Source organism: Temnothorax longispinosus, chromosome 9 (assembly GCF_030848805.1).
Source record: "Temnothorax longispinosus isolate EJ_2023e chromosome 9, Tlon_JGU_v1, whole genome shotgun sequence".
NCBI classification, from domain to species: domain Eukaryota; kingdom Metazoa; phylum Arthropoda; class Insecta; order Hymenoptera; family Formicidae; genus Temnothorax; species Temnothorax longispinosus.
Window position 1 is genome coordinate 5,150,910 of NC_092366.1, and position 14,141 is coordinate 5,165,050.

Consider the following 14,141-nt stretch of genomic DNA (forward strand, 5'->3'; position numbering starts at 1 on the left):
GTAAGGCAAGCGCGCGCGGCGTCAGGCCATCTCTATTTATCTCAGCGGCGGGAGAGATAGCGACGTTGCCGTTGCCGGTGCTGCGGCGCCTCCGCGCGCGAACGCACGCTCTCTCGGAAGCGGAGCCCGAGTCGAGCCGAGCGGAGCCGAGAGACCAGAGCGGCGCGGCGCGACGCGGCAACGTCGCACGAACGAGGCAGAACGCGCCTCTCCTTACGACTTTCCTCTCTCGCTCTTTCTTTCTTCCTTTCTTTCTTTCTTTCTCCCTTTTCTCACGCTCTGCCGCGGGTTCTCTCGCTCTCCTCCTCGAGAGAGCTGCTGCTCGCGGTGCCTCAACCGCGCGCGGCCTCACGCGCGGCGCGCTCGTCAAGGTGTTAGTACTTAGGTGTCGTTACCTACAATTAACAGGCGAGCGAAAAGAAATACGGTTGCCAGGCCGACGAATCGCGCGACCCTCCGCACGGGAGACGCGCCGTGCCGTGGAACATATGGGGGGGCCGGAGAAGGATGAGGTTGGGCAACGAGCTGCTCCAAAGTATCGGACAAAGGAAAGGCTGTCCCAAGGAGCAGGCTTATCGTTATTAGGGCAAATAGCATTCGGCATCGTTAAAAAAAAGACTTTCTGGGAAAGCATAAATCGCCTAATGCGATTCTTAGACGTACGCATTCGTACGATTTCATTGATTTTCAAGTTAAATGCTTAAAATATTTAAATATCAATTCGTTAATACGTATAAAAAGCGCCTACAAGCGTTTCGCGAACACATTCCTCCGCGATGCGCGGGCATCTGCTCGAAATAATTCAAAGGGGGCCGGGCCAGGAACATCTCGGACTCGTCACGATCATCGCGAGGCGAGATGGCACGTCGGCGCCGTCCACTTGAGGCGACGCATCGCGATGAAGGTGGACGGGACTATTTTTTTCCGCGGGAAGGGTAGGAATCCCCCGAGCGAGGGCAAGTGCATCGCCAATTTCGGCGCGGGGCGCGTGCGTGGGACAGACCGAGAGAGTGCAACCGACCGACCGACCGACCCCGCTCGCTCCGTCGTTTCCTCTCTGTTTCCCTCTCCCTCGCTCCGCCACTCCGTCTCCCTCATTCTCTTGAGTGTGTCCCCGGCTGTGCGCACATGTGTGCGGGGCATGAGGTCGCTTTCCTCGCTCGTTCGTTCGTTCGGCGTGAGGCTCAGAGGCTCTGGCACGGGTCCCCTCCCCCGCGATGGCATCGGGATGCGGCGTTGCCGCTGCTGCATCGTCGCTCGGGCGCGCGGCCGCGGCGATGCCGGCGCCGGTATGCGTGTAGAGACTGTAGAGCAGAGAACTTGGTGGGGCGCGGCGTTGCCATATCGACCGTGCCCTCGTCACCGGAGAACGACGAGCGGACGACGAACGAATGAACGAGCGAACAAACGAGCGAGCGTATACCAACGAACGGACGGACGAACGAACGAATAAACGAACGGGCGAGCGAATGAATGAACGAATGAACAAACGAACAAACATTTTTCTCTATTCCCTGCTGCTATTTTCTCATCCTTCTTCTCTCCCCCCCCTCTCTCTCTCTCCGAACTCCGCAAAAAGACCGCTCCGATTTTCGTCAGCGCGAAATGGTGCACGGCAGGCGCGAGGCGCCGCGGTGATGCACCTGACTGACTCAGCATTACCGACTTGAGATTCGCACGCAATCCGCGGCGACGACCAGACCAATGCCAGACTCACGGGGCCGATATGACGCGCGCCCGACAGCGGCGGCGGAGGCAGTGAGGTGCTCTCGCCTCGGTCCACCACACCGGGTCCAGTCCTCGCCCTTGAGAAGGCTGGACCGCCCGAGTGCGAGCGAGAGAGCGCGGGTGAGAACTGTGAAAGAAAGCGCGTGCTCTCTCGCTCGCTCGCGCGCGACGTGCATCTCTCCCGCACAATACCGCCCCTACCTACGCGAGAACTCGAGCTCGTTCGAATCACCGTCGGAACCGGTATCGGCCGTATAGCCGATACCCCGGATAATCGCGCGGTGCGGCAGATAACGATGATGAGGAGGCGGGGGCGCGGCCGCGGCGCGCGGCGGGGCGACAACCGGAGCACGCGGCCAGATGCGCTTTCAACCTCGAACTCGCCGCTGCTCCGCGAGAGATACGTTTCCGTTTTTTTTTTATCGCAATTTTTATAAAGCCGTAAATCTCTGCAGATCACAGAGCTTTAACAAACCTATACAATTTTAACGGCATTCCGATATTCACTGTCAGGAACTGAAAATCTATATTTTTCTATATTTTGCGTCGCGTAATAGATTTTCAGTACTGACAGTTGCTGAGTAAATATCGGAATGCAGCCTTTAATTAATGATTGAATAACCAAACGTGTCGAATTCAATTTTAATCGTACAATAATTTATAATGTTCAAATAATGACCGATATCTTACTTTTGTTCTTATTGTTAGCCTGTGATGTTGTGGCCTCATATTCGTGCAATGTATCCTAGTGTTTATTCTTTTATTTATTTACATTACTTTTAATTTAGTACTGAGGAAGACTTAATGAAGCCGAAACGTCTACTTGATATCGATTATAATTGCGAATTGAGTTTTTTATTAATGTAATATCTTGTATTTAGCTCGTATTATTGGCTTCTACCTATTATTCTCTCATATTGCTTTAACAAATCTCTCGTAGAATTCATCATTGCAATTCGTCGCTTGAATAAAATGGAAAAGTTCGCGCTGAAAAGGTCGAGGGGATATTTGGTCACCGGAGAGGCTCCTGTTCTTCCTTTTCGAAACCGAGATTGATTCGTTCATTAGTCGCGCGGCGCGACGACACCTCTCTCGCCTCCGCTACCGTTTATATACCGAATTCCGGGAGAACGTAATTACGATGCGAGACGAAGCGCGAGAGGAGAGGGGCAGGGAGAGGCGAGGCTTTTAATGTCGACGTATCGCGCGGCATCGGTTTCGAGGAGAGGCGGCTGGCGGCTGGCTTCCCGAACTGCTCTAGGATTAGAAATGCGTCCGCTTCGTTAGTCGCGGGAGAGCGGATCCGTATACCCTTTTTACACGCTTTGAGAGGACGAATTTTATGACGGCGCGCACAAGCGCCGCTTTTAACGCCGCTCGCGTTCGCTCGTCGCCCTCGTGCGCACTTCTCATCATCGCGCGAGGGATCGGTATTTTTAGGCATTTCGTTTCAGAATTTTCGGAACATATTTCGTGTACGCGCTAAGAGCGAGGAGATTTTGAAAGTTTCTGGTAATTTATGTAAAACGCTTCCACTTAACCGCGCGTTTGGCAATCGCCCGCGCCGTACGTTCCGATAATGACCGTAGAGAAATAGCTACGGAGCTACATTTCTGGCGAATCATCTCATATGATCCGTGACGCCTCGTGCGTTAACGGCGTTAAATTTCGCGTGCCACGATCATGCAAGACGGAATTTATTCTCTACGGCGCGAGCGAGCGAGAGGCAGCAGCGCAATCTCGCCTTAAATAATGTCGTACGTTCGATTACCGATATAATCCAATCTCCGCCTATATTCTGAAGACCTTACGTAACGCACGAGCGAATTATTCATATAGCAATGGACGCTTTGCGAGACGACGACGGGGAGGATGGTAATGCGATTACGCGGGATTCGCTTCCTCGGTTCACCATCAGCGAGCGACACGTTCGAAACCGGAGAACCGAGATAAAACCGCTTGGCGATTGGCAACGAGGGTCGGAGCGGATGACACACGCAACTATACGGTATCGCTCGACATCACGCGTGAAAGAACGGAAAACCTTGCGCGCGACGACACGCGTGTGTTCGACGGCGATGTCGAAACGATTAGCAGCGAAAACCGCGCTAAAATAAAGTCTCGCTTCTTAATTTCTACGCGGACTTTAAACGGCGGCGTCTGGTTTAACGCGTCGCGGCCTCACGCACCGAGACCGCAGAGTTTCTAATAAACGTCAAGGTTGTTCCTGCCAAGAGAGAGAGCGAAGAAAGAGGCGTTTGTGCGAAAGAGGACGTCCGAACTTTTAACACGTACAGGACGAAAAAGCAGCCCTCCCGTCGTTCCCGTTAAACGTGTGTGCACACATATCCCTACGCTGCCTCGTAGAAACGAAGTTAGTTAGCCGCGCGAACGTTGATTAGCTACGCTTCTTCTTAAACCCCGTGGATTAATTGCGTCGAAAAACGAAATTAATATTCGCCGGACCTTCTAAAAATCGTGAAAGGAAAACAGACTCCGCAACATAAAAAAATTATACGCGTGTTACCTTCGGATAAACATGTCTACACTTGCACTTTATTTCAAAATTGAAGACTAAAGACGGAATTATTTTGCAAGACACTTCAAAGTCGCTGTGGTGAAAGAGGGATAATTTTCACCGGGGAGCTCGCTATTTAATTAATTCGGTCACGGAGAAACCGTCGGGCGCAGCTGACTCTAAGAGGTTTTCCAACGCGAAAAAAATCATCCGGCCATTTTTATACTGCTAATCCTTCGTCGTCTCGGTAACCGCCGCCGTCTGTAAAACACTAATTACAGCTCGGCGCGGTCGCTTCCGCCGGTGAGGCAGGGCGTAGACAAAAGCAGCTTTAGAGAATCCGCAAAGCTTTCTCTTTCTCTCTATCTCTCTCTCCTTCCTCTTTCTCTCTCACATTCTCTCCGGGCTTACTGAACTTTCCGCAAAGTACGGTGCTTCTGCGGAAGACGGCCGACCGAGTCGGCACAGGTTTTGTCGCGCGAGCCAAACCGTCCGCCGTGCACGTCGCGGACAATAATTTCACTCCGGTAACGCAATACTCCGCTCCCGGTGAACCCGATGCTCCGCGAGCGCAAGACCGAAGTCCACGTACAAAGGGAACAACTTTCGTCGTCGACGATGTGCCGTCGCAATCGCAACTGTACGAGCGCGAAGGACGTCTCGCCGACCGTAAAATCCCTCCGCTGAAGAGAATCTAATTATAATCGTCGTTATCGACGCTTCTCTCTTCGCGATTAGGCGTAATCAATCAATCGCGCTCCGATCCGACCGATCGCGTTGATTATTGCGGGATATCCATGTCGCGTCTTTCGTGGCAATTTTTCAAGTCACGCCCTCAGTTTTTCCTTCCTCGATTTACCTCGATATTACGACGATGAAAAAAAATCTTAGCGTTTGTCCGAGAATCACTCCGTGGATTTTTTTCTTACACTGAGAAAAAAAATGTTCTAGATTTCAGTAAATATTACTTTGCATACAACTGTGACTCCATTTATTGAAATGAAGAAAATTTTCCTTTTTTATTAATATATTTTTTTTCAGTGAATTATACACATACTGAATTATACTAATAAAAAGGAAAATTTTCTTCATTTTAGTAAATGGAGTCACAGTTGTATGCAAACTATTATTTATTAAAATCTGCAGAACATTTTTTTCTCAGTGTAAGATTTCGTTACTTCAGCCGATTTACGGCTGCTCGTATAAAAGTCTCTCGGCGTTTAGAACGGACGTCACTGTACGCGGGAGTTGCCGAAGCTTCGCGGGGCAGCTCATCCATCACGAGAATTTCGAGATAAGGCCGTGACACAGCGACCGATAGTCGCCGCGATGAAACTATTCGCGTTCGCGCATCGCAGGCGAGGCATTCCGACCGGCGCGGCCGGACCAGTTTGCACGTCATACAGTTTAGCGACGAGCCTCGGAGCTTCGATCACACTTGTTGAGGGGAAGCCTTCGCAGCACCTCCACCTCCACCATCCGCCACCTCCACCTCGAGTTGCTTGCTCCTCTATACCTCCCATTCTCTATCCCCCTTCATTCTCTTTCTCTGCTTTCCCTCTGCCCCCCACCCTTCCTTCTCCTTTTCCTCTCCCTCTTTCTCTTTGCCATCGCCTCATGATCTATCTCACCCGCCTAGTATGATGCCCCCCCTCCACGAACGACCTTGACCCCACGTCGCATCCACGTTGTCCTAATGTTTTCATCTAGACGGATGCGGACCAATCGTTCGATCGGTCTCAAACCGATAGTCCCAAATATATACATATATGTCTAACTAATAATCCATACATGTCTATTATACTATATACTATATTGTATCCTAATCCTATATATGTATATATTGCAGTCTAAGGATATTGGACAATACTATCGAAATTCGATAATCGATGCTGGGAAATGTCGAAAGTCGATTATACCTTAAATGGGCTCAAATTTAAAGATTATTACGTTCGAGGACAATCGCACATTACGGTATGAACGTTACAATTATCGTACGGTTGACAACCGGAGGAGTTATTAACCTCCGATGACCATATGCGTTGGTGACTCTTCAGTCCCCCCCTCCCCAGACCCGTCATCTTTCCACCTCCCGTTGCACCGACCGCCGGTTCTTCGATCATTGGCGCCACTACGTTCTTTCTCCGGAGAAACCCGCGCCGAAGGTTGAGGAGAACGGTCGTGAGAAGAAAGGAAGAAAGGAAGCGTGCGCGCGCGAAGTCTCGACACGCGAGTTATGTCACCGCGGGCGGCGCGAACGCACTTCGAAGGCTGATAACGCGATCGCGCGACATCACGACGAGAAAGACGCGTCGTCGCGTGAAAGACGAGTGCAACGGCGGTTTAAATAGCGAGGAGGCTAGCCCGGAGCGAAAGATTTTCGCGTTATCGCGATATCGCGTCGAAAGCGATTACGCCGCGTTGAAAAAAAAATATCTCGCTCGAGAACGACTAGACGAGCCGGCGATAAAAAGATTTAGCCGGGCCTCTCGTCTCGGCGACGAGAAACACGAGCGTGATAGCGCGATAACCACCGGGGACGCACCACGCGTGGTGGTCACTTATCGCCGCGCGCGCGGTTTCGCCAAACGCGCAGAACCACCTTCGTCGTTACGAGAGTCAGGCCCGATATAATCAATCGGTCGTAAACATCGCGGCGAAATCGCGCCGAGTCGCGCGCGCGTGTATCCGCTCGCCTCGGCTCTCTCGTTTCGCGCGGTTACGCTCGTAAAGAAAGGGACACGAGTCACGACAATGGCGTGTTTCACGACGTGTCGCCCGGATAATTAATGCGACGGGGAACGCGCTATCAAGCAGAAATATCCGCGAAATCGAAACGCGCACCATTGCATCTATCGCGAGGCCCGTTTTCTTAGCGACGTTTTACATTACGTTTTACATATTTCTTCCTTTCTTGTCTCTCTCTCTCTTTACCCCTCTCTTTTCGCGTTGAAGATAAATTTGGATAGTCGGAGGAGAAAAAAGGGTAGAAAAACAAAATGCAAAAAGTGCAGGCAAATAAAACGGAAAACGGCGAAACGTAAAACTTGAAGAATCAGTGATGAAGAGTGAATATTTGGGATGCCTGGAATATTTCTTCCATAATTTTCCTGGAACGAAAGCAACGCCCGTACTTTCGTTCCGTAACTAATATTTCATAATCTTTCCTTTTCTCTTGTTTTCCTCATTCGCTTGGAACTAAGTACGTCGAGGCGAGCCGCGTCGGTTATTCCACTTCCAGGTACACCGATTTGTCGCGTTTAAACGCGCGATAGGTGAAAGCGAGCGTTTTAATCCCGCCGTAAACGCGAGGACGCGGACGGTGCGATTATCAGCGAAGAAATTAAAGCCGCTCGTAGCTTTACAGAGCTCCCCTCATCGCGGAATCTGGGCCACGTCTCTGCCCGCGCTATCCGCTCCGCCGATGCCAAAATTCTCGTAAGTTATAGTTAGTCGTACTAATAATGGTACTATATTCGTCGAGCGCGAGACGCGAGGAGATCGGCATTTCGGAAATCGCGTACCACTCGCTTGCGTAAGTAACCTAACCTAACGCCTGAAAAAAAATACTCTCGATCGCTCGAAGATCGAAATTTGTTCGAGAACGATCTAGAGATAGATCCTGCGAGCGAATCTGCCGACGGGCTCCACGAAGGTTGCGAAAAAGAGATATTTGATTTTTTTTCCAAGGAAAGAGTGACTAATTCGATCGACCGTTGTTTGCACATTTTTGCCAAATCCGTTGAATATACGCTTCGGGAATAGTTAAATTGTTTTTCACTCATAGTGGGTCAAAATGTACGTGTATATATGGAGGAGTTTACCATAGTGGGGTAAGTCAAATTTTTAAAAATATTGACTCGTGTGCATAGATGCAATCTATATACAATATATAGTCATCTATATACATATATACAATATACGAGTCAATATTTTTAAAAATTTGACTTACCCCACTATGGCTTTTACTCCTCCATATATGTGGGTCATTTGTTAAATATAATTTAACGTGAAAGAATAGAATGGCAGCTCTCGAAAGGGATTTATATACACGTTTATCGATACACAATTTCTACCTTCCGCGGTAATTCTCGATATTATCCTCGGGCGCTCGCCGCGTTTTTACGTAACGTCGACTTTGGTTCCGGCAAAATCAATTGCAACCGGATGCTAATTAAAAGCGAGGCTGGCGAAAATTCATTTCGCGTCTCGTCCGTCGTGGACCTTTAATTCAAAACGAGAGATGGCGGCCACGGTGATTATTTTGCAAATAATTATTTATCGCCGGTATATCCACCGTATTCCTTAATCGTTAATTATAAACTGCGTTGCGATGTGCGCGAATTCATATTACACCCGCAACGGGGGTTATTTTTCGCGTAACAATGCCGCGATGTTTTTATACGTCTTGTTAAGCGGGGATACTTTGCAACGGAATGTTAAAAACATCGTTAATATTTATAATACGTAGATATTACATATACGCGATCTTTCTTTTTCTAAATATAATTAGGTGCGCCGGCTAATTGGATGGGCCACAATAAATAATTAAAAAACTCTTTCAGTTTGATAAAATATAAATAAAGACACTCACCTTAATCCATCCTCCATGAGCGGTCACCACCACATACAGCAAATACAGATCTATATCCTTCCCATTTATCTTCGGAGACTTCTTGAACAGAGTCCTGAAATCAGTAAAGAAGAAATCTTTGAAATAACTGGAAAGTCTGGTCTGGAAGCGAATTTTACGCTATGTCAGATAATTAATTTTTCATGAATCAAAAAGCAGTCTTTCCTGTTCAGGATTTCGTAAAAAAACATCACGAGTAAAACAATCGTTTATTAATTTGTAGCATTTTTCAATAGATTCTCTTTACGAAAATAAATGTTTAAGCTTAATTAATCTGCGTTAATTAAGGATCGAATATATATATATATATATATATATATATATATATATATATATTTTATTCGTCGATAGAACTTGTAACGGTGAGAGACAAGTATTCGCATTCGTGGAATCTCGAATGCAAAATTTTATCGATTTCGAGAATCTCTCGAGAAAACAGCGCGTCGATGGAAAATCAGTTTTCGAATCCGTCGAACGAAACGCGCGTCTGAATCGCAACGCGTGCCTTACGAAACACCAATGCGTAACGCTGCGTTATTTCCGTTTTTCGCGTCGTAAAAAAGATCCGCGGGAGTTCACGTAATCGCGATACGAGAATCCGGAGCTAAATCGAATCGGCGGCAACAACAGGACGCTCAAAGCGTATTTACGTTTTACACCGTCTCGGCATTTCGAGAATATCTCTCGACGCTATATCGGATCTGCTACAACACGTATACGTGTACGTGCGTGTGTATACATATATATGAGGGTACGATTCGTGTATACCCGAACCGAGGTCCGCGTCTTTCCGCGAGGAGTTTTCTTCGGAGACGCGCGAGGCAAAAGCGTCACCGCGAAAAGACACGCCTGCGGCCCGGTAAATGAGAAACCGTGTAGGAACCTTTGTCCTCAAAGCTCAACGAGTCGAGAGAACGGAGTCGAACCTAACCTCAACGGCGCTCGCTCGTTCGCCGCGTCGCGTCGTCGGCGGCTTCCGATCGTCGATCGGTCTCGGGCGATCGCGCGGATCGCGGTCGAGGGGGCAGGGGGAAAGCGATCTGAGCTGAAGACAAACGTACTCTGAGACGGGGAGGAGGGGAGGAGAAAGGGGACGCGCTCGCGGGAGAGATCTCGCGCGACGAACGGAGAAAGAAGATCGAGAGAGCGAAAGAGAGAAAGAGAGAGAAAAAGATGAAAGAGATGTATGTGTGTGTTTCGACTTACCCTCGGGTCTCGTGGAAGTGTCGGAGGTCCTTGAGGAAGTTCTCCCTCTCCTTCTCGTACGTGACGGGGTCCTTGTTGAGGATCTTGGCCATGTTCGCGGGTACAAAGTGCGCGCGAGTGCGGGCGGCGTGCTAGTCGGGGTGGTGGTGTGCTCCGGGCTTACAGGGCACGCAGGGGCAGCGGGCAGAGAAGCAGAAGGAGGTGCAGCACATGGACGCGCACGGGGGCACATTTACGACGCGTGAAGCGTCCTGCTGCTGCTGCTGCTCTCACGACGCACGGCGACGGCGACGGCGACGGCGACGACGGCGACGACGTGCGGTGGCGGAGGCGGAGGCGAGGACGAGGACGACCGCGGGTCGACACGGGGTCGCGACCCGCTCCCGACATCGGGTCGTCTTGTCCTGCACCGAAGTCGGCCGGTGGCCTCTTCGATACCGTCTGTCTCTCGCGCTCTCTCCCTCTCTCTCCCTCTATCTCTGTCTCTCTCTCTCACGCTCTTTCTCCTCCGCCTCTTTTCTCTCGCACGCACACACGCGCACAAACACACACACACGCGCACACTTTCCGTCTTTCTCCTCCTTTATTCGTCGTCCGCAACTCGCTTGCTCACTCGTTCTCGCGCTCGCGCGCGCGAAACGAGACGGCGGCGACGACGACGACGGCGGCGGCGGCTTTTCCCTGCCGTACCGCCGCCCCCGGACTGCCCGCTCGTCGCCGCGTAACGGCGTACGACGCTCCCGCGGGGCGTCCGCGCACGCCGCGTGCACGAAAAATCGGGACGCGCCACCGGCGGGGGGAACGGGACGGGACGATTCAGCAGCGGGCGTGCGAGCGACGACTCGCGCGTTCACGCGCGTGGAGCGCACGGCACAGTACGGCACAGTATTAGCACAGTACGGCACGGCACAGCACGGCACAGTACCGCCTCGGCTCGGCTCGGCTCGGCTTCCGATTCGATCAGCTCCGCTTCGCTCCACTCCGCTCCGTTTCGCTCCGCACTCTCGGCTCTCGAGACCGCAACAAACGCGACGACGACGGACGACGACGATGACGAACGGCGAAGAGCCTCCTTTGCTCTTTCTCTTTCTCTCTCTCTCTCTTTCCCGTAGGCCCCGATCGATTCACCTGTCACTTGTCAACGAAACTCACGGGGATCCGTCGCGCCACGGCACGCAGCACGCCAGCAGCCGCCTCGCGTTGCCCGGCCAGCTCGCGTAACGCCCGAATTCGGCCCGCGCCGTGCGAGTTTCTCCCCTAACTCAGGCGGCGGCGGTGAGAGCGTACTCGCGTAGCGCGTTTCACTGCGATGGCGAGGACGAGGAGGCGCTTGACGTGCGCCCGTATATCAAAATGGCGTCCCGTGCTGCCTGGCATCCATTGGCGAAGCCACCGCTCGGCCACGTTCCCGTATACGCTACCGCCCGATCCGCTACGACGGCGCGCCGCGACCGACGGGGCACATATACACACAACACCGCGGCGCGCACCGTTTCCGCTCTCACCACCAGTTCACCAGTACCACACACGTCGGCGCACTGTCGGCAGCGCGCGCGCGCGCGCTCACGCCCGCACGGAACACGGACACCTCTACGTCATTTTACGCGCGGACACTCCGCGCGCGGTTAGTTAAGAGGTCCCGACCCGCAACGACGGCGTCTGCCTTGTCTTGCCAGTGCCTGCGTCCCCACGGGCTTTTTTACCCTCCGCGCGGCGTACCGTCCGCGTCCGACCCCGACCGACGAAAATCCCGGATCGCACAGTACATTTTTACTTTCAAAATGGATGGGTTCCCCCACCGCCGCCGTCCGCCCGCAGTGCGCGCACGGTTTGAATTAACGCCCGTGCCGGACGCTGGGCGCGCGACCTGTCTCGGCGCCGCCTGCCTCCATCTGTCGGCGGCCGAAAGAGGCGTGGAGGAGCTGACGCGCGATTGGCGCGAAAGGCGGGCGGATTCGAACGTCGCGACGCGTTTCGTTGGAGAATCCGACGTTATCGTGCAAAAAAAATACTCGGCTCTTTTCCCAACTCATTCTTCATTCCTCCACTTTAAATTTGGAAATAGGAGACTGAGTTTTATGAATTATATAAGATAAATAACAAGACACTTGAAAGATAAATTATATTATAAAAGTAAATAAATGTACCCCTATGAATGTTGAAATGTAAAATTGAAAAATAAAATAACGCGAAGTAATGTAAATTAAGTAGACAAACATAGATGTGATGAAGAAAGAGCGAATAAAATATTGAATTACACGGAAGTCTATCCGAAACCGCAGGGCAGAGTTTAAATATAAATATCTATCACCAATTTCAAAACTGCGATATACCCCACCGCTCAACAAACGCCCGATGCGCTCGATCGCCTCGATCATGCGGATACGGAAGTGGCTGCGTGCAGCGATATATTTACGAATTTCTCGCGTGCCCGTCGAATTCGACCGGGGGTGACTTCGTAGATTCTCGACGATGACGTACAAACGCAAGAAGTATCACAGAGGCGATACGCATCTGAAAAAAGGTTGGCGAACGAAACGGAGAACGAAGGACCTGGACGAGGTGAGTTTACACCCGTTTGCGCCGATTTTGTGTAACCATAACCTCTTCGACACGTGGCCGGCCCGCACCCCGCGGACGTGTCTCGCGATCGTCGCTCGCCGATTAATCGCGTATCCGTGATTTCTAGATCGACGAGGATCTGAAGGAGGAAAACGTGAAGAAGCTGCTGAACCAGGAGGTGGATTTTGACAAGCCGGGAGCGGCGCAGCATTACTGCGTGCATTGCGCGTAAGTCCTAGTGCGATCTAACCTAACCTCTCGCGCAAAGTGATTAACGTGAAAACGACAAATTATTACAAGTTTCAGTTATTTTGTGCTGTGTGACAGTGAAGGGAGGAAGGCAACTCCTACTTGATAACGCGAGAATTGAAATAATTGAAGGGGTAAAAGCCACAGTGGTGTAAGTCAATTTTTTTTAAATATTGACTCGTGCATAGATGCAATTTACATATTGTATAGATTGTGTCTATACAATTAATTGCATACGAGTCGATATCTTGAGAAATTTGACTTACACCACTATGGCTTTTACCCCTCCAATTTCAATTTGGTACTTGAGGAATTAAATAAATAAACATTTATTATTATTTGTATAGAAATTATTTTACTTCCACTGTAACGTGAGAAAACTTTAACTTGCATGTTTTCATCAGATATTCCGTGAAGAACAATATTATTACTTTTAAAGTATGTTTACCTGATAATATACATTAAATCACATATGAGTAGATGATGTGTTACTTGTAGTACGTCATTTTGAAATAACATTCTTTTCCCCATTTTTACTAATATAGATTAATTTTAAGAGAGATTAAAATTAATCTATCTTGGTAGAAATGGGCAAAAGAATGTTATTTCAAAATGACGTACTATAAGTAACACACCGTCAACTAAATGTGATTAAGGGCCACTTCGACCAAGCTCTGATTATAACTTGATCATTGATTAGTTTATTGGAAATGACCAATCGCATTTGTCAATCTGCTTAATGAGCAAATGCGATTGGTCATTTCTAATTGACTAATCAACGATTAAGTTAAACGGAGCTTGGTCAAAGTTGGCATAAAGAACGGAGATTAAAGTTATTCTACATTGAGAAAGATAGACATTGGAGTAACAAAATGTTTTTATGAAATATAAAAAACAATATCCGCATTATTAGAACTAAGACATACATGATTTGATTCTAGGAGGTATTTTATAACCAACGCCGCTTTGCATACTCACTTCAATACCAAGGCGCACAAACGGCGAATGAAAGCGCTTGAATTGGAGCCATATAGTATTGAAGACTCGGAAAGAGCGGCGGGCAAAGGAAGTTACGTTACGCCACAGAAGCGGAAGATCGACACTGTGACCCGGGAAGACCTTGATAAAAAGGACATGGATGCTGAGCCAAATGCTAAAGTGATGAAAATAAACGAATAGAGGTATCTCATAATTTATTTTGAATTGCCGTATCTTCACTATGACGTGAGAGAGAATTTAAATTGG

General features: G+C 49.7%; 2 protein-coding genes across 7 annotated transcripts in view; one reads left to right on the plus strand and one right to left on the minus strand.

The window, feature by feature from the left end:
- Bap170 (Brahma associated protein 170kD) overlaps positions 1-11,506 on the minus strand; it is a 47,811-nt gene extending 36,305 nt beyond the window's left edge. For 3 of the 6 annotated variants that reach the window (XM_071788660.1, XM_071788659.1, XM_071788656.1), the window contains exons 1-2: positions 10,086-11,502; positions 8,841-8,934 (exon numbers count right to left, since the gene is read on the minus strand). In XM_071788660.1, coding sequence (XP_071644761.1) covers positions 8,841-8,934; positions 10,086-10,177 — 186 coding nt within the window. In that variant the 5' untranslated portion in view covers positions 10,178-11,502. Of the gene's footprint in view, positions 1-8,840; positions 8,935-10,085 lie in introns of all 6 variants that reach the window. The other 3 variants (XM_071788657.1, XM_071788658.1, XM_071788655.1) reach the window with 3 other exon arrangements.
- Positions 11,507-11,897: 391 nt separating this feature from the next.
- LOC139819381 (zinc finger protein 593 homolog) lies at positions 11,898-14,075 on the plus strand. The gene is made up of 3 exons (XM_071788676.1): positions 11,898-12,647; positions 12,775-12,875; positions 13,838-14,075. Exons 1-3 carry the CDS (start codon positions 12,558-12,560, stop codon positions 14,073-14,075), a joined length of 429 nt encoding a protein of 142 aa, XP_071644777.1. The 5' UTR covers positions 11,898-12,557.
- The last annotated feature ends 66 nt before the right edge of the window (positions 14,076-14,141 follow it).

Excerpts from the sequence above, each read along its gene's own strand:
- LOC139819381 (XM_071788676.1), top strand. The coding sequence starts at position 12,558 with ATGACGTACAAACGCAAGAAGTATCACAGAGGCGATACGCATCTGAAA. Across the intron at positions 12,648-12,774 it reads GAACGAAGGACCTGGACGAG|ATCGACGAGGATCTGAAGGA; the intron begins GTGAGTTTACAC and ends CGTGATTTCTAG. Across the intron at positions 12,876-13,837 it reads CATTACTGCGTGCATTGCGC|GAGGTATTTTATAACCAACG; the intron begins GTAAGTCCTAGT and ends ATTTGATTCTAG.